Genomic DNA, 27,014 nt, shown 5'->3' on the forward strand with positions numbered 1-27,014 from the left:
TCTCTCTTGCTGTCTCCCCCTCGGTCTTGCCCCCTCTGTGGCTGTCTCTCGATCTCTCTCACAGTTGATCTCTCTCGATCTTGCCCCATCTGCTTCTGTCTGTTTCTCTCGGTGTCTCTCACAGTCGGTCTCTCTCGCTCGGTCTCGCCCCCTCCGCTGTTGTGTTTCTCTCTCGGTCTCTCACATAGTCGGTCTCTCTCGCTCGATATCACCCCCTCCGCTGCTGTCTCTCCCTCAGGACTGACGGTGTTGGGTTTCTTTCTGATCCATTAGTCCTGTGGTCTGCTCCTCTAATGGCTCCGCTCCCTCCTCCTCCTCACTGAGGGCAGAGCAGAAGCTACAGAGTAAACTTTCCTCAGACACCTGGGCGTCCTCCATCTGCTGCAGCCCAGAGAGCCTCTGCTGTAGGGGACGCCTGGCAGAAGACCCCCAGTAGCGGACCCCCATAGTAGTAGACCCTTGGCAGTAGACCCCCAGTAGCGGACCCCCTGACAGTAGACCCCCAGTAGCGGACCCCTGGCAGTAGACCCCCAGTAGCAGACCCCCTGGCAGTAGACCCCTGGTAGTAGACCCCCAGTAGCAGACCCCCTGGCAGTAGACCCCTGGTAGTAGACCCTCAGTAGCGGACCCCTGGCAGTAGACCCCCAGTAGCAGACCCCCTGGCAGTAGACCCCCATAGTAGTAGACCCTTGGCAGTAGACCCCCAGTAGCGGACCCCCTGACAGTAGACCCCCAGTAGCGGACCCCTGGCAGTAGACCCCTGGCAGTAGACCCCCAGTAGTGGACCCCTGGCAGTAGACCCCCAGTAGCAGACCCCCTGGCAGTAGACCCCTGGTAGTAGACCCTCAGTAGCGGACCCCTGGCAGTAGACCCCGGGCAGTAGACCCCTGGCAGTAGACCCTCAGTAGCGGACCCCTGGCAGTAGCGGACCCCTGGCAGTAGACCCCCAGTAGTGGACCCCTGGCAGTAGACCCCCAGTAGCAGACCCCCTGGCAGTAGACCCCTGGCAGTAGACCCTCAGTAGCGGACCCCTGGCAGTAGCGGACCCCTGGCAGTAGACCCCTGGCAGTAGACCCCCAGTAGCGGACCCCTGGCAGTAGCAGACCCCCTGGCAGTAGACCCCTGGTAGTAGACCCTCAGTAGCGGACCCCTGGCAGTAGACCCCGGGCAGTAGACCCCTGGCAGTAGACCCTCAGTAGCGGACCCCTGGCAGTAGCGGACCCCTGGCAGTAGACCCCCAGTAGCGGACCCCTGGCAGTAGCAGACCCCCACAGTAGTAGACCCCCAGCTATGGATACTGTGAAGCCCCCGCCAGACGAGGGGCAGGAGCAGGCTGAGAAGAAGGCTTCCGACCTGACGGTGTTTGCCGGTAGCTCCACTCTGCACGGGATCAGCCACGTCTTCCTGCCCGGTGGGGTGACCCCCAGGCGGGTGTTCTGGGCGGTCGCCTTCCTCTGCTCGCTCAGCTGCTTCCTCTTCCAAGTGGTGGACCGCATCCTCTACTACTCGGAGTTCCACCATGTCACCACCCTGGACGAGCAGGAGAGCAGCGACATGACCTTCCCGGCCGTCACCATCTGCAACTACAACAAGTTCCGCCTGTCGCGGATGACGACCCGGGACGTGGAGAACATGGGCGCGATCCTGGGGCTGAGCAACCACCTGGACGAGCTGCGGGGCGTCATCCAGAACGTCAGCGACCCGGGGGCGCCCTTCTCCCTGACGGAGTTCTACGAGCGAACGGGCCACAGCATCGAGGAGATGGTGCTGGAGTGCCGGTACCGGAACCGGGAGTGCGGGGCCGACAACTTCTCTGTGGTGAGTGCGGAGCCGGCGGCTTCTCTGTGGTGAGTGCGGAGCCGGCGGCTTCTCTGTGGTGAGTGCGGAGCCGGCGACTTCTCTGTGGTGAGTGCGGAGCCGGCGACTTCTCTGTGGTGAGTGCGGAGCCGGCGACTCCTCTGTGGTGAGTGCGGAGCCGGCGACTTCTCTGTGGTGAGTGCGGAGCCGGCGGCTTCTCTGTGGTGAGTGCGGAGCCGGCGACTCCTCTGTGGTGAGTGCGGAGCCGGCGACTTCTCTGTGGTGAGTGCGGAGCCGGCGACTCCTCTGTGGTGAGTGCGGAGCCGGCGACTTCTCTGTGGTGAGTGCGGAGCCGGCGACTCCTCTGTGGTGAGTGCGGAGCCGGCGACTCCTCTGTGGTGAGTGCGGAGCCTGCGACTTCTCTGTGGTGAGTGCGGAGCCGGCGACTTCTCTGTGGTGAGTGCGGAGCCGGCGACTTCTCTGTGGTGAGTGCGGAGCCGGCGGCTTCTCTGTGGTGAGTGCGGGACCGGCGGCTTCTCTGTGGTGAGTGCGGAGCCGGCGACTTCTCTGTGGTGAGTGCGGAGCCGGCGACTTCTCTGTGGAGAGTGCGGAGCCGGCGGCTTCTCTGTGGTGAGTGCGGAGCCGACGACTTCTCTGTGGTGAGTGCGGAGCCGGCGACTTCTCTGTGGTGAGTGCGGAGCCGGCGACTCCTCTGTGGTGAGTGCGGAGCCGACGACTTCTCTGTGGTGAGTGCGGAGCCGGCGACTTCTCTGTGGTGAGTGCGGAGCCGGCGACTCCTCTGTGGTGAGTGCGGAGCCGGCGACTTCTCTGTGTGAGTGCGGAGCCGGCGACTTCTCTGTGGTGAGTGCGGAGCCGGCGACTTCTCTGTGTGAGTGCGGAGCCGGCGACTTCTCTGTGGTGAGTGCGGAGCCGGCGACTTCTCTGTGTGAGTGCGGAGCCGGCGACTTCTCTGTGGTGAGTGCGGAGCCGGCGACTCCTCTGTGGTGAGTGCGGAGCCGGCGACTCCTCTGTGGTGAGTGCGGAGCCGGCGACTTCTCTGTGTGAGTGCGGAGCCGGCGACTTCTCTGTGGTGAGTGCGGAGCCGGCGACTTCTCTGTGGTGAGTGCGGAGCCGGCGGCTTCTCTGTGGTGAGTGCGGAGCCGGCGACTCCTCTGTGGTGAGTGCGGAGCCGGCGACTTCTCTGTGGTGAGTGCGGAGCCGGCGGCTTCTCTGTGGTGAGTGCGGAGCCGGCGACTTCTCTGTGGTGAGTGCGGAGCCGGCGACTTCTCTGTGGTGAGTGCGGAGCCGGCGACTTCTCTGTGGTGAGTGCGGAGCCGGCGACTTCTCTGTGGTGAGTGCGGAGCCGGCGACTCCTCTGTGGTGAGTGCGGAGCCGGCGACTCCTCTGTGGTGAGTGCGGAGCCGGCGACTTCTCTGTGTGAGTGCGGAGCCGGCGACTTCTCTGTGGTGAGTGCGGAGCCTGCGACTTCTCTGTGGTGAGTGCGGAGCCGGCGACTTCTCTGTGGTGAGTGCGGAGCCGGCGACTCCTCTGTGGTGAGTGCGGAGCCGGCGACTCCTCTGTGGTGAGTGCGGAGCCGGCGACTTCTCTGTGGTGAGTGCGGAGCCGGCGACTCCTCTGTGGTGAGTGCGGAGCCGACGACTTCTCTGTGGTGAGTGCGGGGCCGGCGACTCCTCTGTGGTGAGTGCGGGGCCGGCGACTCCTCTGTGGTGAGTGCGGAGCCGGCGACTCCTCTGTGGTGAGTGCGGAGCAGGCGACTCCTCTGTGGTGAGTGCGGGGCCGGCGACTCCTCTGTGGTGAGTGTGGAGCCGGCGACTCCTCTGTGGTGAGTGCGGAGCAGGCGACTCCTCTGTGGTGAGTGCGGGGCCGACGACTTCTCTGTGGTGAGTGCGGAGCCGGCGACTCCTCTGTGGTGAGTGCGGAGCTGGCGACTCCTCTGTGGTGAGTGCGGAGCCGGCGACTCCTCTGTGGTGAGTGCGGGGCCGGCGACTCCTCTGTGGTGAGTGCGGGGCCGACGACTTCTCTGTGGTGAGTGCGGAGCCGGCGACTCCTCTGTGGTGAGTGCGGAGCCGGCGACTCCTCTGTGGTGAGTGCGGAGCCGGCGACTCCTCTGTGGTGAGTGCGGAGCCGGCGACTCCTCTGTGGTGAGTGCGGAGCCGGCGACTCCTCTGTGGTGAGTGCGGAGCCGGCGACTCCTCTGTGGTGAGTGCGGAGCCGGCGACTTCTCTGTGGTGAGTGCGGAGCCGGCGACTCCTCTGTGGTGAGTGCGGAGCCGGCGACTCCTCTGTGGTGAGTGCGGAGCCGGCGACTCCTCTGTGGTGAGTGCGGAGCCGGCGACTCCTCTGTGGTGAGTGCGGAGCCGGCGACTCCTCTGTGGTGAGTGCGGAGCCGGCGACTCCTCTGTGGTGAGTGCGGAGCCGGCGACTCCTCTGTGGTGAGTGCGGAGCCGGCGACTCCTCTGTGGTGAGTGCGGAGCCGGCGACTCCTCTGTGGTGAGTGCGGAGCCGGCGACTCCTCTGTGGTGAGTGCGGAGCCGGCGACTCCTCTGTGGTGAGTGCGGAGCTGGCGACTCCTCTGTGGTGAGTGCGGAGCCGGCGACTCCTCTGTGGTGAGTGCGGAGCCGGCGACTTCTCTGTGGTGAGTGCGGAGCCGGCGACTCCTCTGTGGTGAGTGCGGAGCCGGCGACTCCTCTGTGGTGAGTGCGGAGCCGGCGACTTCTCTGTGGTGAGTGCGGAGCCGGCGACTCCTCTGTGGTGAGTGCGGAGCCGGCGGCTTCTCTGTGGTGAGTGCGGAGCCGGCGACTCCTCTGTGGTGAGTGCGGAGCCGACGACTTCTCTGTGGTGAGTGCGGAGCCGACGACTTCTCTGTGGTGAGTGCGGAGCCGGCGACTTCTCTGTGGTGAGTGCGGAGCCGGCGACTTCTCTGTGGTGAGTGCGGAGCCGGCGACTTCTCTGTGGTGAGTGCGGAGCCGGCGACTTCTCTGTGTGAGTGCGGAGCCGGCGACTTCTCTGTGGTGAGTGCGGAGCCGGCGACTTCTCTGTGGTGAGTGCGGAGCCGGCGACTTCTCTGTGGTGAGTGCGGAGCCGGCGACTTCTCTGTGGGAAGACCCCTCACTTCATACTGCAGGGGGCACGGACTTTTCTGATCTGAAGGCCGTAATGTCAGATTTACACCGCGCCAAGAGCCACAAAAAAGTAACATGGGCACTGCGAGATTTCTTACCTATGGAAGGGGTCTGTATGGGGGGTCGCACCTGCCCATGGGAGGGGTCTGTATGGGGGGTCGCACCTGCCCATGGGAGGGGTCTGTATGGGGGGTCGCACCTGCCCATGGGAGGGGTCTGTATGGGGGGTCGCACCTGCCCATGGGAGGGGTCTGTATGGGGGGTCGCACCTGCCCATGGGAGGGTTCTGTATGGGGGGTCGCACCTGCCCATGGAAGGGGTCTGTATGGGGGGTCGCACCTGCCCATGGAAGGGGTCTGTATGGAGGGTCCCTCCCGCCCATGGAAGGGGTCTGTATAGGGGAAGGGGTCTGTATGGGGGGTCCCACCTGCCTATGGAAGGGGTCTGTATGGGGGGTCCCACCTGCCTATGGAAGGGGTCTGTATAGGGGAAGGGGTCTGTATGGGGGGTCCCACCTGCCTATGGAAGGGGTCTGTATAGGGGAAGGGGTCTGTATGGGGGGTCGCACCTGCCCATGGGAGGGGTCTGTATGGGGGGTCGCACCTGCCCATGGGAGGGGTCTGTATGGGGGGTCGCACCTGCCCATGGGAGGGGTCTGTATGGAGGGTCCCTCCCGCCCATGGAAGGGGTCTGTATAGGGGAAGGGGTCTGTATGGGGGGTCCCACCTGCCTATGGAAGGGGTCTGTATGGAGGGTCCCTCCCGCCCATGGAAGGGGTCTGTATAGGGGAAGGGGTCTGTATGGGGGGAAGGGGTCTGTATAGGGGAAGGGGTCTGTATGGGGGGTCCCACCTGCCTATGGAAGGGGTCTGTATGGGGGGAAGGGGTCTGTATAGGGGAAGGGGTCTGTATGGGGGGTCGCACCTGCCTATGGAAGGGGTCTGTATAGGGGAAGGGGTCTGTATGGGGGGAAGGGGTCTGTATGGGGGGAAGGGGTCTGTATAGGGGAAGGGGTCTGTATGGGGGGTCGCACCTGCCCATGGGAAGGGTCTGTATGGGGGGTCGCACCTGCCCATGGAAGGGGTCTGTATGGGGTGTCGCACCTGCCCATGGGAGGGGTCTGTATGGGGGGTCGCACCTGCCCATGGGAGGGGTCTGTATAGGGGAAGGGGTCTGTATGGGGGGTGCCACCTGCCTATGGAAGGGGTCTGTATGGGGGGTCCCACCTGCCTATGGAAGGGGTCTGTATGGAGGGTCCCACCTGCCTATGGAAGGGGTCTGTATAGGGGAAGGGGTCTGTATGGGGGGTCCCACCTGCCTATGGAAGGGGTCTGTATGGGGGGTCCCACCTGCCTATGGAAGGGGTCTGTATGGGGGGTCCCACCTGCCTATGGAAGGGGTCTGTATAGGGGAAGGGGTCTGTATGGGGGGTCCCACCTGCCTATGGAAGGGGTCTGTATAGGGGAAGGGGTCTGTATGGGGGGTCCCACCTGCCTATGGAAGGGGTCTGTATGGAGGGTCCCTCCCGCCCATGGAAGGGGTCTGTATAGGGGAAGGGGTCTGTATGGGGGGTCCTACAAACCCCTTTGTACTGTAGTACAGAGCATGGGAGCAGCGCTGTACATTGTGAGTTATGTCCGGACGCCCCCCGCTGTATGTATGGCCGCCTCCCCACCCATCCGCACAGCCTGTGCTCCAGCACCGATCCCCTCCAGCATGGAGCATGACCAGATGGTGGGGGGACTGACTGGCGTTGTGGGCTGAATGTGGCCCCAGGTAACTGAGCACCCCGCTTTACAGTCGGAGCCCCCATTATTACACCCAAGAGTCGGTGGGCCGGCTTCGGGTGGAGATGATATCGGACATTATTCTGTCTGGGCTGCTGTGTGCCGTGGAGGAAACATTCCTGGAGTGAAGGGGTTTAACCCATCGAGCTCCACACCTACTCATCCCTCCGTCTCCACCGCACAGATGGCAGGGGGGTCACCGTGGTTTCGTCCCCGCTGGGGTCCACTCCACTTTATAGGGTTCTTGGGTCTTAGGAAATCTTCACACCAGGCAGATCTGCTGCTCGAAACTCCTCAAACACTTGGCTGAAAGGCCGATGAACCTCCCCGATCAGATGAGGGGACGTCACAGGGACTTGTACCATGCAGAGGAAGAACAGGGCACCGGACCTCCCATCTTCTGGGACTGGTGGAGACCCTGTGATAACAGGAGGGGGTCACACAGATGCCACCAGTTGTCCGCTGCCTCCAATCATCACAACAATATGTCATTGACTGACGAGTGATGGACGAGGCCGCAGCTGCTTCTGCGACTCGGCCGGTTATTGGGGGACTCACAGTGAGTGTAGGGTATATACAGTGACATGTAAAAGTCTGTGCACCCCTGGTCAAAACGACTGTTACTGTGATCACTTAAGCAAGTTGAAGATGAAATGATCTAAAAGGCCTAAAGTTACAGATGACACGTTTCCTTTATAGTTCAGGAAAATAAAAATGTCATCTATTACATTTTAAAAATTACAAAAAGGTAAATGGGCCGCTGCACAAGTTTGGGCCCCCTGCATGATCAGTACCTAGTAGCTCCCCTTTTGCAAGTATCACATTTTGTAAATGCTTTTTGTAGCCAGATAAGGCTACTTTCACCCTTGCGTTTTCTGGTTTCCGTCTGCGCGCAGTGAAATGGCGTTTCAACAGACGTCATGAAAATTGTGAAAAACGTGCAACGGATGCGTCGTTTGTATTTGTCAATGGGAAAAAATTTTCCAAACTGTAATGTCCGGGGACGAGAGAGAGAGGGAGACTGAGACTTCTTCCCAGGCTTGAAAAATCCTTCCGGGCATGCTCAGAAGACAAAAACTGGATTCCTGTCTGTGACGGTAAGCAACGGATCCTGCGTCCATAAGCTTCCATTGTATCCCACGACGGGCTGCGCAGGATGCGTCGCTGACCGATTTTCCGACATTCACAAAAAACGTTCCTATGAAGGTTTTCTCCGCACGACAGACCGCTATTTTACGACGGATCCAGTGCACGACGGATGAAACGGATGGCCATCCGTCACAGTCCGTCGTTAATACAAGTCTATGGGAAAATGCAGGATCCTGCATTCACAAAAAACAACGGATTGTGACGGATTAAAAGAAACGCATTTGTGAAAGTAGCCTAAGAGGCTTCCTATTCTTGTTTGAGGGATTTTCCTCCATTCGTCCTTGGAAAATTCCTCCAGTTCTGTGAGATTCCTGGGTCGTCTACCATATTTTGTGATCTAGCCTCAGATTATGAATGATGCTCGGATCAGGGGACTGTGAGGGCCATTGAGAAACCTTCATCTTGCGCCTTTTGAAGTCGTCTATTGTGGATTGTGACGTGTGTTTAGGACCATCATGCATTTGTAGCAGCCATCCTCTTCCACTTTTCACCTTCAGCTTTTTTACAGATGGTATTATGTTTGCATAACCAATTTGTTGAAATTTCATTGAATCCATTCTTCCCTCTACCCGTGAAATGTTCCCGTTACCATTGGCTGCAACACAACCCCAAAGCATGATTAATCCTCCCCCATGTTTAACAGTTGGCGAGATGTTCTTTTCATGAATTTCTGTGCACTTTTTTCTCCTCATATATCTTTGATCATTGTGGCCAAAGCCATCTATTTTAACCTCATGGATCCACAAGACTTGCTCCTAAAATGCAATAGGCTTTGTCAGGAATCCCTGACCGCTGCCACCAATTTGTCACGATTCACACCGTGACCGTCACCCCTACGTCACGGGTCGGGGTGACTTTAGGCCAACAGACGGCTATCACATGTGCAGGGGGGCTTATCTTAGTTATCCCTCCACTCCACAATGTGATGAAAAAACACATACAAGGCTATTGACCTCTTAGTTTACAGCAGGGGCTTATTCTAGGTATCCCACTGCTCTTCAATATACCACGAACTGCAGGGATTTATGTATATCCCGCTTACAGTTCCACTTAAGACTTGCAGCTCTCTGGCGCCCCCCTTACTCTCAGGTCAGATTAGGTACTGCACCTGGGGTAATTAGTCGCAAGAAAGGCTGCCTGCTATGTACTGGCTATTGGGCACACTGCAGCGACGCGATAAACTACTCCCGCTCAGGCAGAAACAATAATTATCAACGCCGCAGTCGCTACAACAACACCCAACTACCCAGTACAAAACGTATGCTGCCACCAGCTTCGATTAAACGGGTCCGAAGCTAACCCAAAAACAGTAGCGTAATTCCCTTCAGGAGACTTAGGGTACGTTTAGAGCATGGAGAGAACTAGTATTAAATAATATACCCCACAAAATTTAGGCAGTGCTTTATCAAAATATTTTACAAAGATGTTACAAATGAGACAATTGCAAATATGTACAAGGTAATTATAACATAAAGGGATTACAGGAGAAAAGATAACACTCACATGTTCTCAGTTCATTGCAGGCAACCAGGCTAGTGAAGTTTCCATACGTCCCAGTTCATTGGACGTGCTCAGGGCTCTCCAGGAAAAAGACAAGAAGAAGTGCTGGGGATCTGGGCAAACAGTTATAGCTGCGGCCTGTAACATCCCAGAAAGGGGTTGGATCACCTCGTCCCTCCTACCTCTTCAGTTAACTAATTTTACCCTAACTTTTATCTAATTTCTATAACCCCGCTACAAAACATGTCATAGTCATAACAAACCCATCATTCATCTCGGATTAACGTGGGCATTCTAATGAGATCAAATATGTCCTATCTGGGATACATATTTACAGAGAAATCCCTACTTCTTTACCAGATGGAGTTAGAAGCCCGTGTTTAGAGTGATGGGTAGATCCACGGAGGGAGATTAAGAATATATATTTTCGTGTTCTTATCTTAAATGGTTTGCCTAATATCTTACAAAAACAGAACAAAGAACTTTCATGGATTCTGGAAATTTCTAATCCAATCATACCTGGAGAAGAGTCGGAGCCTTCCAAAGCGATCGTAAATTCCTTTCTTCAATAAAACTCCCCCCAGTACTTTGGCAAGGCAGCTCTTGGCTGAGTGAAAGGGAAGGGGGGCTTTTTTAGCCCACAGCCTGCTAGAAAGAGAAACTACTTATATGATATTTCATACCATATTGTGACAGGCTTGTTTAAATGTTCCTGTGCATACTTCTGACACTGAATTGTATGGTGAGGATGCATGAGAGGCTTTCTTCCATGAAGCAGGTGTCTGAACAGTAGAACAATGTACCACAACTCCAGAGTCTGATAAATCTTTCTGAAGGTCTTTTGCAGTCAAGTGGTGGTTCTTATTTGCCTCTCTAGCAATCGTACAAGCAGCTCGCACTGAAGTTTTGCTTGGTCTTCCAGACCTTATCTTGACCTTCACTGTTCCTGCTAATGACCATTTCCAGGACGTCCCTCCTGACAGCACCATGGAGGACGTCCTTTCTTCCTTATAGGGACATGAAATACACGAGTGGTTAAAAGTCCCCTCACAGAAATACCTTCGGTTCGCCCTAAAGATAGGATGCACACGCTTTGCCCCCAGTTATGCCAACTTGTTTGTTGCAAAGTGGGAGGAGTTCCACATCTATACCTCTGGCAATCTCCGTACAGGTCTAATGCTATGTCACCGATTCATTGATGACGTGTTGTTCGTCTGGAATGGTTCTAGAAATGATTCGGATTTATTTATTCCCAATCTAAACAGTAAAAGTACCTTCACACATAACGATTTCGTTAACGATATCGTTGCAACGTCACGCTTTTTGTGACGCAGCAACGATCCCGCTAACGATATCTTTGTGTGACAGCGACCAACGATCAGGCCCCTACTGGGAGATCGTTGGTCATTGGGGAATGATCAGGACCTTTTTTTGATCGCTGATCACCAGCTGTCATCGCTAGATCGGCGTGTGTGACGCTGATCTAGCGATGTGTTCACCTGTAACCAGGGTAAACATCGGGTTACTAAGTGCAGGGCCGCGCTTAGTAACCCGATATTTACCCTGGTTACCATTGTAAAAGTAAAAAAAAAAAAACACTACATACTCACATTCCGATGTCTGTCCCGTCCCCCGCCGTTAGCTTCCCTGCACTGTGTCAGCGCCAGCCGGCCGTAAAGCAGAGCACAGCGGTGACATCACTGCTCTGCTTTACGGCCAGCGCTTACACAGTGCAGGAAGGTGACGCCGGGGGACGTGACAGACATCAGAATGTGAGTATGTAGTGTTTTTTTTTTTACTTTTACAATGGTAACATAGTAACATAGTAACATAGTTAGTAAGGCCGAAAAAAGACATTTGTCCATCCAGTTCAGCCTAATAATAATAATCTTTATTTATATAATAATAATCTTTATTTATATAGCGCCAACATATTCCGCAGCGCTTTACAGTTTAACAGTTTCAAACACAAAAGTCATAAGTAACAACGTTAACAATACAATAATTAAAGCAAAATAAGACGACCCTGCTCGTGAGAGCTTACAATCTACAATGAGGTGGGGGAGATACAAAGTACAGGTGTGTATTTACAATGATGTATTTACAATGAGGGTCCGGCCATCTTCAGGGGGTGGGGGGTAGATGGGGATAGTGAATGGGCTACACACACAAACATAATAAATCCCCAGATCTACGTCCTTCTACAGAACCTAATAATTGTATGATACAATATTGTTCTGCTCCAGGAAGACATCCAGGCCTCTCTTGAACCCCTCGACTGAGTTCGCCATCACCACCTCCTCAGGCATGGTGGTGGTATGGTAACCAGGGTAAATATCGGGTTACTAAGTGCGGCCCTGCACTTAGTAACCCGATGTTTACCCTGGTTACCCGGGGACTTCGGCATCGTTGAAGACAGTTTCAACAATGCCGAAGTCGTTCCCCAGATCGTTGGTCGCTGGAGAGCTGTCTGTGTGACAGCTCGCCAGCGACCACACAACGACTTACCAATGATCACGGCCAGGTCGTATCGCTGCTCGTGATTGTTGGTAAATCGTTTAGTGTAACGGTACCTTAAGGCTATGTTCACACTTTGCGGATTTTGCTGCGGATCCGCAGCGGATTTGACTGCTGCGGATCCGCAGCAGTTTCCCATGAGTTTACAGTACAATGTAAACCTATGGGAAACAAAAAACGCTGTGCACATGCTGCAGAAAAATCCGCGCGGAAACGCTGCGGATTACATTCCTCAGCATGTCACTTCTTTTCTGCGTATTTTCACCTGCTCCAATAGGAAACTGCAGATGAAAATCCGCAGAAGAAAACGCAGTAAAAACCGCGATAAATCCGCAGTAAAAACCGCGACGGGTTTTCACTGCGGATTTTGGAATTCTGCTGCGGAAAAATCTGCAGTGGAATCCGCAAAGTGTGCACATAGCCTAATAGTTCTGGATTGGAATTCACACCAACAATTAGTACTACGAGCAGTAACTTTTTGGATCTCAACATATAATAATAATAATAATTTTTATTTATATAGCGCCAACATATTCCGCAGCGCTTTACAAATTATAGAGGGGACTTGCACAGACAATAGACATTACAGCATAACAGGAATACAGTTCAAAACAGATACCAGGAGGAGTGAGGGTCCTGCTGCTCGCAAGCTACAAACTATGGGGAAAAGGGGAGACACGAGAGGTGGATGGTAACAATTGCTTTAGTTATTCGGACCGGCCATAGTGTAAGGCTCGGGTGTTCATGTAAAGCTGCATGAACCAGTTACCTGCCTAAGTATGTAGCAGTACAGACACAGAGGGCTATTAACTGCATAAAGTGAATGAGAACAATTTTTTTTTTTTTTTTTTAAATAGGCCACACAGGGATCCTTACATTAATGCATTGAGGCGGTAGGCCAATCTGAACAAATGAGTTTTTAGGGCACGCTTAAAACTGTGGGGATTGGGGATTAATCGTATTAACCTAGGTAGTGCATTCCAAAGAATCGGCGCAGCACGTGTAAAGTCTTGGAGACGGGAGTGGGAGGTTCTGATTATTGAGGATGCTAACCTGAGGTCATTAGTGGAGCGGAGGGTACGGGTAGGGTGGTAGACTGAGACCAGGGAGGAGATGTAGGGTGGTGCAGAGCCATGGAGAGCTTTGTGGATGAGGGTAGTAGTTTTGTACTGGATTCTGGAGTGGATGGGTAACCAGTGTAATGACTGGCACAAGGTAGAGGCATCGGTGTACCGATTGGTGAGGAATATGATCCTGGCAGCAGCATTCAGGACAGATTGGAGCGGGGAGAGTTTGGTAAGAGGGAGGCCGATTAGTAGAGAGTTACAATAGTCCAGACGAGAATGAATAAGTGAAACAGTCAGAGTTTTTGCAGAGTTGAAAGTAAGAAAAGGGCGAATTCTAGAAATGTTTTTGAGATGCAGATAAGAAGAGCGAGACAGTGATCGGATGTGGGGGGTGAATGAAAGGTCAGAATCAAGGATGACCCCAAGGCAGCGGGCATGTTGCTTTGGAGTAATGGTGGAACCGCACACGGAGATGGCAATGTCAGGCAAAGGTAGGTTAGTAGAAGGAGAGAACACGAGGAGTTCAGTTTTTGACAGGTTTAGTTTCAGATAGAGGGAGGACATGATGCTAGAGACAGCGGTAAGACAATCACTGGTGTTTTCTAATAAGGCAGGCGAGATATCAGGAGCAGAAGTGTATAATTGGGTGTCGTCAGCATAGAGATGGTACTGGAAACCAAATCTACTGATTGTCCAATAGGGGCAGTATACAAAGAGAAGAGGAGGGGGCCTAGGACTGATCCTTGAGGAACCCCAACAGTAAGGGGAAGGTGAGAGGAGGAGGAACCAGCAAAACATACAGTGAAGGATCGGTCAGAGAGATAGGAGGAGAACCAGGAAAGAACGCTATCCTTGAGGCCGATGGAGCGGAGCATAGTGAGGAGGAGCTGATCCACAGTATCGAATGCTGCGGAGCGATCCAAGAGAATTAGCATGGAATAGTGACCATTAGATTTAGCTGTTAGTAGGTCATTAGAGACTTTAGTGAGGGCAGTTTCAGTAGAGTGTAAAGAGCGGAAGCCAGATTGAAGAGGGTCTAGAAGAGAGTTATCTGAGAGATAGCGGGTAAGACGGGAGTGGACCAGGCGTTCGAGGAGTTTAGAGATGAAGGGAAGATTAGAGACAGGTCTATAATTAGCGGCACAGTTTTGGTCGAGGGATGGTTTTTTAAGTAATGGATGTATGATGGCATGCTTAAATGAGGAGGGAAAAATACCAGAAGTGAGGGAAAGGTTGAATATTTTTGTTAGGTGAGAGGTGACAGCCGGGGAAAGGGACTGGAGGAGATGTGACGGAATGGGGTCACTGGTGCAAGTGGTTGGGCGAGAGGATGCAAGGAGCTTGCTTAGTTCTTCTTCTGTAACTGGTTCAAAGTCAGAGAGTGAACTAGATGCAGTGGGGGAGGGAGGACAGTGCATGATATGAAGAGATTGGGAGATGATTTCCTGTCGAATGTGGTCAATTTTTTCTTTGAAGTAATTGGCCAGATCGTCAGCGCGGAGATCCGTGGTTGGGGCCTGCTCTCTTGGGTTGAGTAGGGACTGGAACGTGTCAAAGAGACGTTTAGGGTTATTGGGCAGGGAGGTGATGAGGGTGTTGAAATAGGTTTGTTTGGAGAGGTGAAGGGCAGAATTGTATGTCTTTAGCATGAACTTATAATGGATGAAGTATTCGGGTAGATTAGATTTTCTCCACAGACGTTCTGCGCACCTGGAGCACCGCTACAGGAAACGTGTTTGCAGCGTGTGCCACGGTTGTTGCCGTCTGTGCCGAGTTGTTTTATGTATAGGAGGAGCAGCTTCATCCAGAGCACTTTGCAGGGTTTCATTGTAATGCTTCAGAGCAGAATCAGGACATGAGATGGAGAAGATTGGGGCCAATGAGGACTGCAGGTTCTTCATAAGTTTCTGGGTGTTAATGGCCTGTATGTTTCTATAAGTGTGGAAAATGGGGGTGACCTGAGCTGGATGGCAGTTCTTGATAGAGAATGAAAGAAGGTTGTGGTCAGAGAGAGGGAAAGGGGAGTTTGTGAAATCATCCACTGAGCAAAGCCGGGAGAAGACCAAGTCAAGGGAGTTTCCATCTTCATGCGTTGGAGAGTTAGTATGCTGCGAGAGGCCGAAAGAGGAGGATAGAGATAAAAGGTGAGAAGCAGATGGGGAGAGGGGAGAAGCAATGGGGATGTTGAAATCACCCATGATAAGGGTGGGGGTGTCACAGGAGAGAAAGTGTGGAAGCCAGGTGGCAAAGTGATCCAGGAACTGATGAGAGGGGCCGGGAGGACGATACACCACCGCCACTCGCATGGAGAAGGGGATGTAGAGTCTGACCACATGGACCTCAAAGGAAGGGAAGACAAGTGAGGGCACTTGGGGGATAACTTGGAAGGTACATTTGGGTGAAAGGAGCAGACCAACGCCTCCACCTGCTCTGTTGTCTGATCTTGGGGTATGAGAAAAATGTAGTCCACCATAGGAAAGAGCAGCAGCAGCGGTGGTGTCTGACTGCTGGATCCAGGTTTCAGTAAGAGCCAGGAGATTAAGAGAATTAGAAAGGAAGAAGTCATGGATGAAGGAGAGTTTATTACACACAGAGCGAGAATTCCAAAGGGCACAATTCAAAGAGACAGAAGGCATGCAGGGAATATTAATAAGGTTAGAGGGGTTTCTGGGTGTAACAATTGGGAGGTTTGACTGGCTATAACATAGGGGGCCGGGGTTTGGAGATATGTCTCCAGCGACTAGGAGAAGGAGGATCGAAAGAGTGAGCAGATGGTTAAGTGATTTGTGAGAGCGTCTCTTGTGTTGGATGGTGGGACTGAATGGATCTGTGCTGTTAAGCAATGTGAACAGAGCGTGGGTGCTATACATAGGAGAGGGAAGGACAGAGGGGCCGATATGGATGGAGTGTAGAGAGTTAATGCAAGGGCGGTGAATGTGAGTGAATGCAGCAGCCAGGATATAGATTATACAAATAAATATGGTGAGTATTTGTGCTGTTTCAAGTGTATATGGATTAGATTTAGATTGTCTTACCTGTCTCCTGCCCTGTCTAACTGCCATGTTATAACTGCCGAGTACTTAGAAAAAAAGTACTTTGAATAAAAATACACGAATAACAGTTCACGAATGCACCCCTGCACGAATGCATCCCCAAGCTAAGTCTACATTTATAGAAGGCTAGCTCTTAGATCTCCCCTTTTTTTTTTTTTTTTTTGGTTAAAGCTCGTTAGCAATCAATCTAACTCAGTTGAGACAACAGGACACAATAAATGTAGTGATCAGATAAACAAATGTCCAGGTCTACATGGATCATAAAGCACTTTGAAACAGTTATGTGATCTCTCTGAGTAAAGACATGCAAAAGTCAGTTAAATATCTATAAACACAAACAAATGCATAATAGGATGACTAACATATATAGATACATGCAGGATTCAATGCCGAAGATAGAATGACTCAGATTCCATCCAAGCTGCTTGCTGTCAGGGACTGGAGCAATAGACATGCAGGATATTTCAGCTCAGAGAATGAATGATCAGTTTACCTGTATGAAGAGAGAAGAGATGCTTGATTATATTCTGCCATGTTATAACTGCCGAGTACTTAGAAAAAAAGTACTTTGAATAAAAATACACGAATAATTGTGCACGAATGCACCCCTGCATATATGTAGAGGATTGCCAGCTACTAACTAACTGTTATCGAAAAGAAGTGGATTCCAACAGTTTTATTAATATTACCAGCTGCCACTTAGCTGTATGGCTGACAAATATCCCTAAAGGTCAGTTTACAAGAATTAGACGTAACTGTACAACCCTGGATGACTATAACAGGGAATCCGAAGTTTTGACCCAACAATTCCTCGATAAAGGTTATTCCATCTCACTGTTGGAACAAGCAAAACAGGAAGTGATGGCGATACCCAGGAACGCCTTGATACACAGAGTGAAACCTACTAATCCAACTACTATCAGTATTCATGATCAAATTTGCCAGCTCATCACACAATTCCATGCAGGGTATGCCAAGTTTAGGTCCATCATCCAGAAACATTGGTCCATGCTTCAAAGGGACAAAATCATAGTGGAATATTTGCTGGCCGTACCTAGATTTGTATTTAGGAAGGCCAAATCTCTGGGCAGTATCATAGACCCCACTACAAAAGCGGCTTCTAACCAGAAGCATCAAGTCGGTACCCTTAGTGGTACCAAGCCGGGGTTCATGCCCTGTGGTTATTGTTTTGGTTGCAGACATACATCTTTTAAACAAACACGCCGATCTACGTTTACTGACTCTGATGCCATGAATGAATTTAGGATTAAGGACAATATCACATGTTCTACTACAAAAGTCATTTATCTAATTGAATGTCCATGTAAAGAATTGTATGTAGGCCGCACTAAGAGGCCCCTCATGGTACGAATTAAGGATCACTTCACTGACATCCAGAAAGGCTTTATGGGTCACCCACTCAAGTCATTTCAGTGAGAAACACAAGAAATCGATGAAGGATGCTCAGGGCATCCAAAGAATTAGACAAAACTTGAGAGGGCAATTTAATACAGGTTACGTCCAGGGCTGAATCCAAATGGATATTTTCCCTTGACAGCCTTGCACCTAAAGGCCTCACTCACGGGGTAGAACTATATGCCTTTTAGCTAGGAACCCAGTCCTATGCCACTTGTTGCACCCGTGTCTATTCTCCGGTGCTTTCTCCCTTCCCTCATTTTGTGTACCCTCCTGTTGTGAATTCTGTGGCAGAGCTCCCTCCTGTGGTCACAAGTGGTACTTCGGCTGATTCTCTCTGGGAGCTTCCGTTTGTGAAGGAAAGTGGTACTGCGGCTTCTGAGTTTCCTCCCTCAGGTGATCTGGTGAGGTCGTTAGGTGCTTCTCTACTTAACTCCACCTAATGCTTTGATCCTGGCTTCCTGTCAATGTTCCAGTGTTGGACTTGTTTTTCCCTGGATCATTCCTGTGGCCTGCTGCTCTGCATAGCTAAGTTCTTCTTTGCTATTTGTTTGCTATTTTTTCTGTCCAGCTTGTCTAATTTGTTGCTGGAAGCTCTGGGACGCAAAGGGTGTACCTCCGTGCCGTTAGTTCGGTACGGAGGGTCTTTTTGCCCCCTTTGTGTGGTTTTCTTTAGGGTTTTGTGTAGACCGCAAAGTTATCTTTCCTATCCTCGCTCTGTTAAGAAAGTCGGGCCTCACTTTGCTGAATCTGTTTCATCTCTACGTTTGTCTTTTCATCTTAACTCACGGTCATTATATGTGGGGGGCTGCCTTTTCCTTTGGGGTATTTCTCTGAGGCAAGGTAGGCTTATTTTTCTATCTTCAGGCTAGTTAGTTTCTCAGGCTGTGCCGAGTTGCATAGGCAGAGTTAGGCGCAATCCACGGCTGCCTCTAGTGTTGTTTGGAGAGGATTAGGGATTGCGGTCTGCAGAGTTCCCACGTCTCAGAGCTCGTTCTATGATTTTGGGTTATTGTCAGATCACTGTATGTGCTCTGACCGCTATGTCCATTGTGGTACTGAATTGCCTTTCATAACACCCTCCCTACTCCCCCTGCACACTTTAGGGCCGCCAGGGAGGGCTTGCCTATCATTTCATTTTATTCCATTTGATTCTTATCGTCTATGGTACCACCGTTTCGGCCCTGTGGTTGTATCCAATTTTATTCTGCACATTCTGTGTCCCTTTTCCGGGTCGTGCACAGACCCTTTATGTGGGCCCGTCATTGTGTTACCCTTACACGCATGTGTAGATTTATATTTTTATCCCAAAGGTGCGGGCTTTACCATTAGTGTTGTTATTTCCTTGTTTTTCTTTTTCATGTAGTACACATTTTTGGTTTTATATTTGTGAGTGGTTATTTTAACTTATTTAATAAAGGTTACTTTTAATATTTATGTCCAGATCGTTTGTTTTGTATTCACAATTTTAATGACCACAACATATCAGACTCTCGCCTACCATCAAAACCTTCAAAAACAGCCTGAAGACCGACCTTTTCCGACAAGCCTACAACCTGCAGTAACCACCGATCGACCAAACAGCTGCATGACCAGCTCTATCCTCACCTACTGTATTCTCATCCATCCCTCGTAGATTGTGAGCCCTCGCGGGCAGGGTCCTCTCTCCTCCTGTATCCTCACCCATCCCTTGTAGATTGTGAGCCCTCGCGGGCAGGGTCCTCTCTCCTCCTGTATCCTCACCCATCCCTTGTAGATTGTGAGCCCTCGCGGGCAGGGTCCTCTCTCCTCCTGTACCAGTTGTGACATGTATTGTTCAAGATTATTGTACTTGTTTTTATTATGTATACCCCTCCTCACATGTAAAGCGCCATGGAATAAAAGGCGCTATAACAATAAATAATAATAATGAGCAGATATGGTAATATATATATATAATTAAGGCATCAAAACTATGAATTAACACATGTGGAATAATATACTTAACAAAAAAGTGTGAAACAACTGAAATTATGTCTTATATTCTAGGTTCTTCAAAGTAGCCGCCTTTTGCTTTGATGACTGCTTTGCACACTCTTGGCATTCTCTTGATGAGCTTCTAGAGGTCTTCACCGGGAATGGTTTTCACTTCACAGGTGTGCCCTGTCAGGTTTAATAAGTGGGATTTCTTGCCTTATAAATGGGGTTGGGACCATCAGTTGTGTTGTGCAGAAGTCTGGTGGATACACAGCTGATAGTCCTACTGAATAGACTGTTAGAATTTGTATTATGGCAAGAAAAAAGCAGCAAAGTAAAGAAAAACAAGTGGCCATCATTACTTTAAGAAATGAAGGTCAGTCAGTCCGAAAAATTGGGAAAACTTTGAAAGTGTCCCCAAGTGCAGTTGCAAAAACCATCAAGCGCTACAAAGAAACTGGCTCACATGAGGACCGCCCCAGGAAAGGAAGACCAAGAGTCACCTCTGCTTCTGAGGATAATTTTATCTGAGTCATCAGCCTCAGAAATCGCAGGTTATCAGCAGCTCAGATTAGAGACCAGGTCAATGCCACACAGAGTTCTAGCAGCAGACACATCTCTACAACAACTGTTAAGAGGAGACTTTGTGCAGCAGGCCTTCATGGTAAAATAGCTGCTAGGAAACCACTGCTAAGGACAGGCAACAAGCAGAAGAGACTTGTTTGGGCTAAAGAACACAAGGAATGGACATTAATCCAGTAGAAATCTGTGCTTTGGTCTGATGAGTAAACTTGAGATCTTTGGTTCCAACCACCGTGTCTTTGTGTGACGCAGAAAACGTGAACGGATGGACTCTACATGCCTGGTTCCCACCGTGAAGCATGGAGGAGGAGGTGTGATGTGTGTGTGGGGGGGCTTTGCTGGTGACACTGTTGGGGATTTATTCAAAATTGAAGGCATACTGAACCAGCATGGCTACCACAGCATCTTGCAGCGGCATGCTATTCCATCCGGTTTGCGTTTAGTTGGACCATCATTTATTTTTCAACGGGACAATGACCCCAAACACCTCCAGGCTGTGTAAGGGCTATTTGACCAAGAAGGAGAGTGATGGGGTACTACGCCAGAGGACCTGGCCTCCACAGTCACCAGACCTGAACCCAATGGAGTATGTCCAAAGACATACTGATAGGGATTCTAGATTGTGAGCCCCAATGGGGACAGTGATGATAATGTGTGCAAAACTGTAAAGCGCTGCAGAATATGTTAGCGCTATATAAAAATAAAGATTATTATTATTATTTGGGGTGAGCTGGACCGCAGAGTGAAGGCAAAAGGGCCAACAAGTGCTAAGCATCTCTGGGAACTCCTTCAAGATTGTTGGAAGACCATTCCCGGTGACTACCTCTTGAAGCTCATCAAGAGAATGCCAAGAGTGTGCAAAGCAGTCATCAAAGCAAAAGGTGGCTACTTTGAAGAACCTAGAATATGAGACATAATTTCAGTTGTTTCACACTGTTTTGTTAAGTATATAATTCCACATGTGTTAATTCATAGTTTTGATGCCTTCAGTGTGAATGTACAATTCTCATAGTCATGAAAATACAGAAAAATCTTTAAATGAGAAGGTGTGTCCAAACTTTGGTCTGTACTGTACTCAATGTTTGCATGTATTGGTGCTTACAGCGGCTGCTGCTGGTCCTGTATCCACGGCATGCACGTGTTCACACTTCATTCTTTTGGGAGGTGTTGCACAGTTTTTTGTGTTTTTTGCAGTATAAACTAAGCCCATAGCCATGTAGGAGATATCTTCCCTATAAACATTGCACCTATAGGCAATGTTCCCATGTAGCATAAATGCTGGTGTGTTTTTATATAAAGTCATGGCCCCTTTATTAACTATCTTCGGAATTTTAATTTTGGGCTGGCGCCATCCTAGATGTGGGCGGCGCTCTTACAGATTTGACTGGCTGTGATCATCGGGAAAATGGTGCCACCTCCAGCACCATTTTCTTGAAGACCGCCAGAGGTTGATCTGTGCATTTTCATGAAAGGACACCATCAGCCGAATCTGCAAAAGTGCAGTCCATACTTAGGTTGTCGCCAACCCAAAATGTAAATTACGAAGATAATAAATACAACAGAGGCAGCGGAGGGGCTTTGGGTGCGCCCTCTGAGCAGAAGAATCTACCGCCAGTCCTGCCGACAAGGTTTAAATGAAAACCAGGCTGCAGATTTTTACACTAAAGGTATGTATAAAGTCAGCATGACCGTGCCATTCTACCCATACCTTTGGGTAGTTACCGTGGACAATCCTGTTGATAGGTTCCCTCCTATATATCTTGTTTAACTGAGTATTTCTTAAATGTTTTTTTCCCTATAGCCTTCTTTAAGTGATCTAAAAAAATGCATGTTTATATTGCAGTGTCAGTTTAAATGCAAAATCCCAGCATTTCTACACTAACATATTCATTAAAAAAAACTCTACTTCAAATCTGCACCAAGAATGCAATAATCACAGCATATTGCTATTGTGCATTTTGGTACTGGCACCTGCAGAATAAAATCAGTGAAAAATAAACAGTTTTGCACTTGGAAAAATTGAACGGCAGCAAGGAGGAGCAGAAGCCGTGATGTGAGTTGGAGGAGGAAAAGAAGACTGGGTGTGAGAAGCAGGAGAAGAACCCTTGGGTGTGAAAAGGAAGAGAAGAAGCCAGGGAGTGAAGAGAAGGAGGAGAAGCATGGTGGTGAGCATGACAAGAATTCAAGGGAATGGAAAGGATAACAGAAAGCCTGTGACTGAGGAGGAGCAAAATAACCCAAGAAGTGAGCAGGAGGAGAAGTAGAAACCAAGGTGTGTGAACGAGGAGGTGGATAAGCCAGGAGTGAGAAGAAGGAAGATTCTGTGAGTGAGGAAGAGGAGTAGCCCGGGAGTGAGAAGGAGTAGGAGAAGCTTGGAAGTAAGCAGGAGGAGAAGTCGGGATTGAAAAGGAGAAACCCAGGAGTGAAGAGGTAGAAAATCCAGGGATGGAAAAGAAAGAGAAGAACTGGAGTGAGGAGGAGGAGAAGAAGCCCAGGAGTGAAAAGAAGAAGCAGCCTAGGAGTAAGCAGGAGGAGAGTCAGCCCACAAATGAGAAGACCAAAGTGGAGAAACCTGGGAGTGTGGAGAAGGAGAATGCTGGCAGTGAGAAGGAGAAGAAAAAGTAGTGAGATGGAGGAGAATCTCAGAGTTGAGAAGGAGATGTCTGGTATTGGGCAGAATGAGGAGAAGTAGAAGCCTGGGAGTGAAGAGGACGAGAAGAATTCCAGGAGTGAACAGGAGAATGAGAAGCCTGAGTGATGTGGTGGAGGAGAATCTTGGGATTGAGAAGGAGGAAGAGAAGCCAATTGAGAAGGAGGAAGAGAAGCCAGGAAGTGAGGAGAATGACACACCTGGGAGTGAGAACAGCAGAAACCTGGAAGTGGGAAGGTGGACTTAATCAGCAGGCATTCCACAAATTAATATAAAAGAGTCAACATACAGGCTCATGTCCAATGACCTACTGAACAATATATCTGGCATAATTAAATTAAGGATACTTGCTCTGTCGTAGAGTAGAGAGTGCAAGTTAAGGAGAGATAAAAGTAAATGGAACAAGTATAACCTCCCAGAAATGTAAAAAAGATGAAAGGAAGCGAAACTGGGAAGGAAAACAAAACAAATTCACAGCAGTTATTCAGCTTGTGTTTACCATACAAGGTAAACCCTTTAGCTGAAGGTCTGGAATGCCTAAACCTAAGTCCGCCTAGAGGTATAACCAGCAAGGAATTGCAGTGAAGGGTGAACATATAAATCCCAACCTAGAATGTGATAGAATGTGTGAAAACAACTGGAGGAGAGTAAACCAAAAGGGGAATAAAGAAAATTGGAACCATCAGCATTTGGATAGGAAAGATAGGTCCATCTGAAACCCCAATGCAGAGACCAAATGTCCTAAGAACTGGACCTCCTGTTCTTCAAATTGACATTTCTCCAGTTTAGCAAATAAATGGTTTTCACATAGAACCTGGATATTTTGTCTGACATGCTCATGATTCTTTTCCCGAATATATGAGTAAATCAATATGTCATCCAGGTAAATAAAAACAAATCTACCCACTAGAAAGTAAAAAGTGTAATTTATGAAATTTTGAAAGACTGCTGGAGCATTGGATAACCTAAACGGCATCACTAAATTTTCAAAATTACCTTCAGGCATATTGAATGCTGTCAAGGAGCGTTCACTGCAGGGATCACTGAAAGTCCCACCGCTGCAACCAGTTTGTCTAAGGCTACGTTCACATTTGGGTTGTTGTGTGTTGCGTCGGTGAAACAACGCATGCAAAAACGCATTGTTTTGTGACGCATGCGTCCTTTTTTGTCCGATTTTGGCCGCAAAAAAAAATGCAACTTGCTGCGCCCTGACGCTTGCGCCAAAAAAGACGCATGCGTCACAAAACGCAAGACAACGCATGTCCATGCACCCCCATGTTAATTATAGGGGCGCATTGAATAGAGAAAGCGGAGGGCACCACTGAATGTAAAACTAATGTTGGGGCTCACCGTGGACTGAGAAACAACAGAGATAACCCAAGAAAGAAAAGAACATGTCCACATGAACGGGAGCTCCTCAAACAATTACACAAAAGTTACAAAGTTTTTATTGAAAAAGTATCACAATGGTCAAAGATACATCACACAAAAAATAGGACTAAAAACATTTAAAAATGCAATGCACAGAACAAACGTGCACAACAGACATTTCCTAATATAGGGAAAATGCCTAACCACATCCCCTTCCCCTCCCAAAAATTGAAATGGATATATTCAGCGCAATGGCCAATAATTTAACCATATAGCAGTACATACAGTGCAGATAGTCTCTATACAATACTAATAATAACTGTGAAATACTGCTATATCCCCGCTATCAAAAGATGCAGTGCATACTTATATATGGACTCACCAATATCACAGTGCCATATGGTCCCACAGACAATTAAAGCCAAGGAACAATTGATGAAAGCAAACATGTAACAATCAATGCCCCAATGGCTGCTGGGACAAAAAGCTCATGCCCCATTAATGCAGATGCAAATGTACAAGGTAATCGACATAATGGTCTGAGATTTGCCTGGATAGTACATAATATACCTGTGCCTAGAAAGAGCCGCTGACACAAAATGGATCAGGACCCCAAGACAGCCTAGATAAAGGGGAAAGAGAAGCAAAAAAGGGGGGAGGAGGGGATGTGGGGTGCGAAACAACGCATGCAAAAACGCATTGTTTTGTGACGCATGCGTCCTTTTTTGTCCGATTTTGGCCGCAAAAAAAATGCAACTTGCTGCGCCCTGACGCTTGCGCCAAAAAAGACGCATGCGTCACAAAACGCAAGACAACGCATGTCCATGCACCCCCATGTTAATTATAGGGGCGCATGACGCATGCGTCGCCGTGGTTGCGCCCGATGCACCGCAAATGTGAACGTAGCCTAAGATCGCAGCCAAGGAGCTTGTATCTCAGATGTTATATTTGGAGAGAGAACAATGCTTTGCTTCTCCCTATTACCCAGTCAATTACTCGATTCACCAATGATTAATGGAGGAGACCCGCAGGATTTTATGGAATTCCCAACTTATGTAATAACTTCCCTCCTGATGATCAAAAAAGTTCAAGATTGCCACCTGTGGAGACACCGGGGGTCAGTGGGTGCTCTCGTCCACTTGCTCAAGACTATATGTACCAGGGATCATCATCCCACTGAAACGACAAACATTGTTCATTGTTCATGACCTTGCATCCCTGTTTTGCAAAGAGAGCAGTAAAAATAAGTTGTAGGAGATGATATGAGGTAAATAACCATTCACCAATTTACAAATATCAATTCAACCTACAAGAAGAGTCAAAGCTGTTTTAATGTTTTTTGCTTTAGTTCTAATATATTTTGGATTTTCCTGGTTGGCAAACCGGATATCCATCCTTTCTCCTCCAATTCAGACAGTAGTCTATGATTCTGAGCCTACGGAATTTATGGCATAATTAAGAAGAAATACTGTGCAGTCACGCCGCCATATTCTCTTAATCAGGATTTTACCGTTACCCAGAGATCCAACATGACCTGGCTGTTTTCAGTTATCTGCCCTTTATTGATTTGTGGCTTATAGGCAGGTGTTACAGTTATGAAGAACCATGGATCTTCCCAGATTCGTCCTGAAGCTGAAATTTATGGATCTATACCGGCCCCAGTCTGGGCTTGCTATTGTAGTTCTAACATTTCCCTGAGGTTGGTGGAACAAAGGATGTACTTTCAGGAGAGACAATAGGTCTTAATTATCTGTCTAATCTATAAACCTCTGTCTCACGCACAAAAGACATCCTCGTTCTGTCACTTGGACAATGTCGAGGTCTTTCACTTCAAAAAGGGGCTGCCTATGTGTTAATTAAGATTGTCAGTTTGTAAGGAGGAAGACCGGACTGCGGGTACCTGTGCCAGACTGGGTCCAGAACTGTTGTCCAGGGGAAGGCAAAAAGGCCCGGACAGGTTCCCTGACCCGGAGCTGGGGGTGCGGTTATAAGTAAAAGTGTGCTCCGCATCGGGCAGTTTCCCCCTAGCGCTGACAGGCAAGGTGCAGGCTCTGAGGGGTGCGCAGCCAGGCTGCAACGACACGCGGCTGATCTGATGCCAGGACACTGCTGGAGCCCACCGCAATAATAAGGAAAGAGCCGGGAGCCCTGTTCTGCTAAGTGCCGCACGCCAGACTAAGCGCCAGGGCAGAGTTCAGGACTGTTCGCTGCTGCCCTCGTTGTTGGACCGTGCTCTGTAGGACCTTGCTGGAGAAGCATCGCGCCAGCTGTTGTCAGAGCTTCAGTCTTGGTGGGAACAGGCAGCTCGCAGCATAGAGAGAAGTGCAGCGCACCCGGTGGCTGGCAGAGAGCAAGGTGCCGTGTGCTTCGTGATTGTGAGTACAGCACATGCGCCGAAAAGAGAGAACCAAGTACTGACGCGACTTTTGCTACCCACTGTACCAGCATATACTTTTCCGCCCATGGGAGACCCTGATTGTGAAGCAGCCTTGTTTGCTGCATATGTTCATGGACTAGGGGCTTACATTGTACCGTAAATCACTTGCGGATCTGCAGCGTTTCTGCACAGTAAAAAAAACGCTGCGGATCCGCAGGAAATCCGCAACATGTGCACTTGCAGGTAGAGAAGGAAAAACCAGGAATGAAATGGATCCAATGCGCAACGCTCCTACTTTTATAAATACATTCTCGACCTCCATAGTAAAATGGCTTTGTGAGAGGAGCGTTATCAAAAGCCAAAACTTGAATGGGAAGAGACATTAAAACCACAGTTTATGTCATGATCAATAAGATTCAGGGCAGAACCTGAATCCACAACGGCAGGTGTAAAATAAAACCCCACATGACCTGAATGACCACAGAAAAAACAAAAGCAAGCGGTCTGGATGTCTTCATGGAGCGTATGACTGTGTTCACACGGTGCGGATTTGCCTTCGGATCCACAGCGAATTGGTTGCTGTGGATTTGCAGCAGTTTTCCATCAGGTATACAATACCATCTAATCACATGAAAAACCAAATCCGCGGTG

At 49.7% G+C, this 27,014-nt stretch overlaps 1 protein-coding gene across 1 annotated transcript in view; it reads left to right on the forward strand.

Annotated features, from left to right (window-relative positions):
• The first annotated feature begins 275 nt into the window (after positions 1-275).
• Positions 276-27,014, forward strand: part of LOC138641583 (acid-sensing ion channel 1C-like) — a 172,448-nt gene continuing 145,709 nt past the window's right edge. The window contains exon 1 of the mRNA XM_069729071.1: positions 276-1,818. Within this exon, the coding sequence (XP_069585172.1) occupies positions 1,291-1,818 (528 nt within the window). The 5' untranslated portion in view covers positions 276-1,290. The remainder of the gene's footprint in view (positions 1,819-27,014) is intronic.

This window comes from Ranitomeya imitator, chromosome 6, assembly GCF_032444005.1.
Source record: "Ranitomeya imitator isolate aRanImi1 chromosome 6, aRanImi1.pri, whole genome shotgun sequence".
Classification (NCBI taxonomy): Eukaryota; Metazoa; Chordata; class Amphibia; order Anura; family Dendrobatidae; genus Ranitomeya; species Ranitomeya imitator.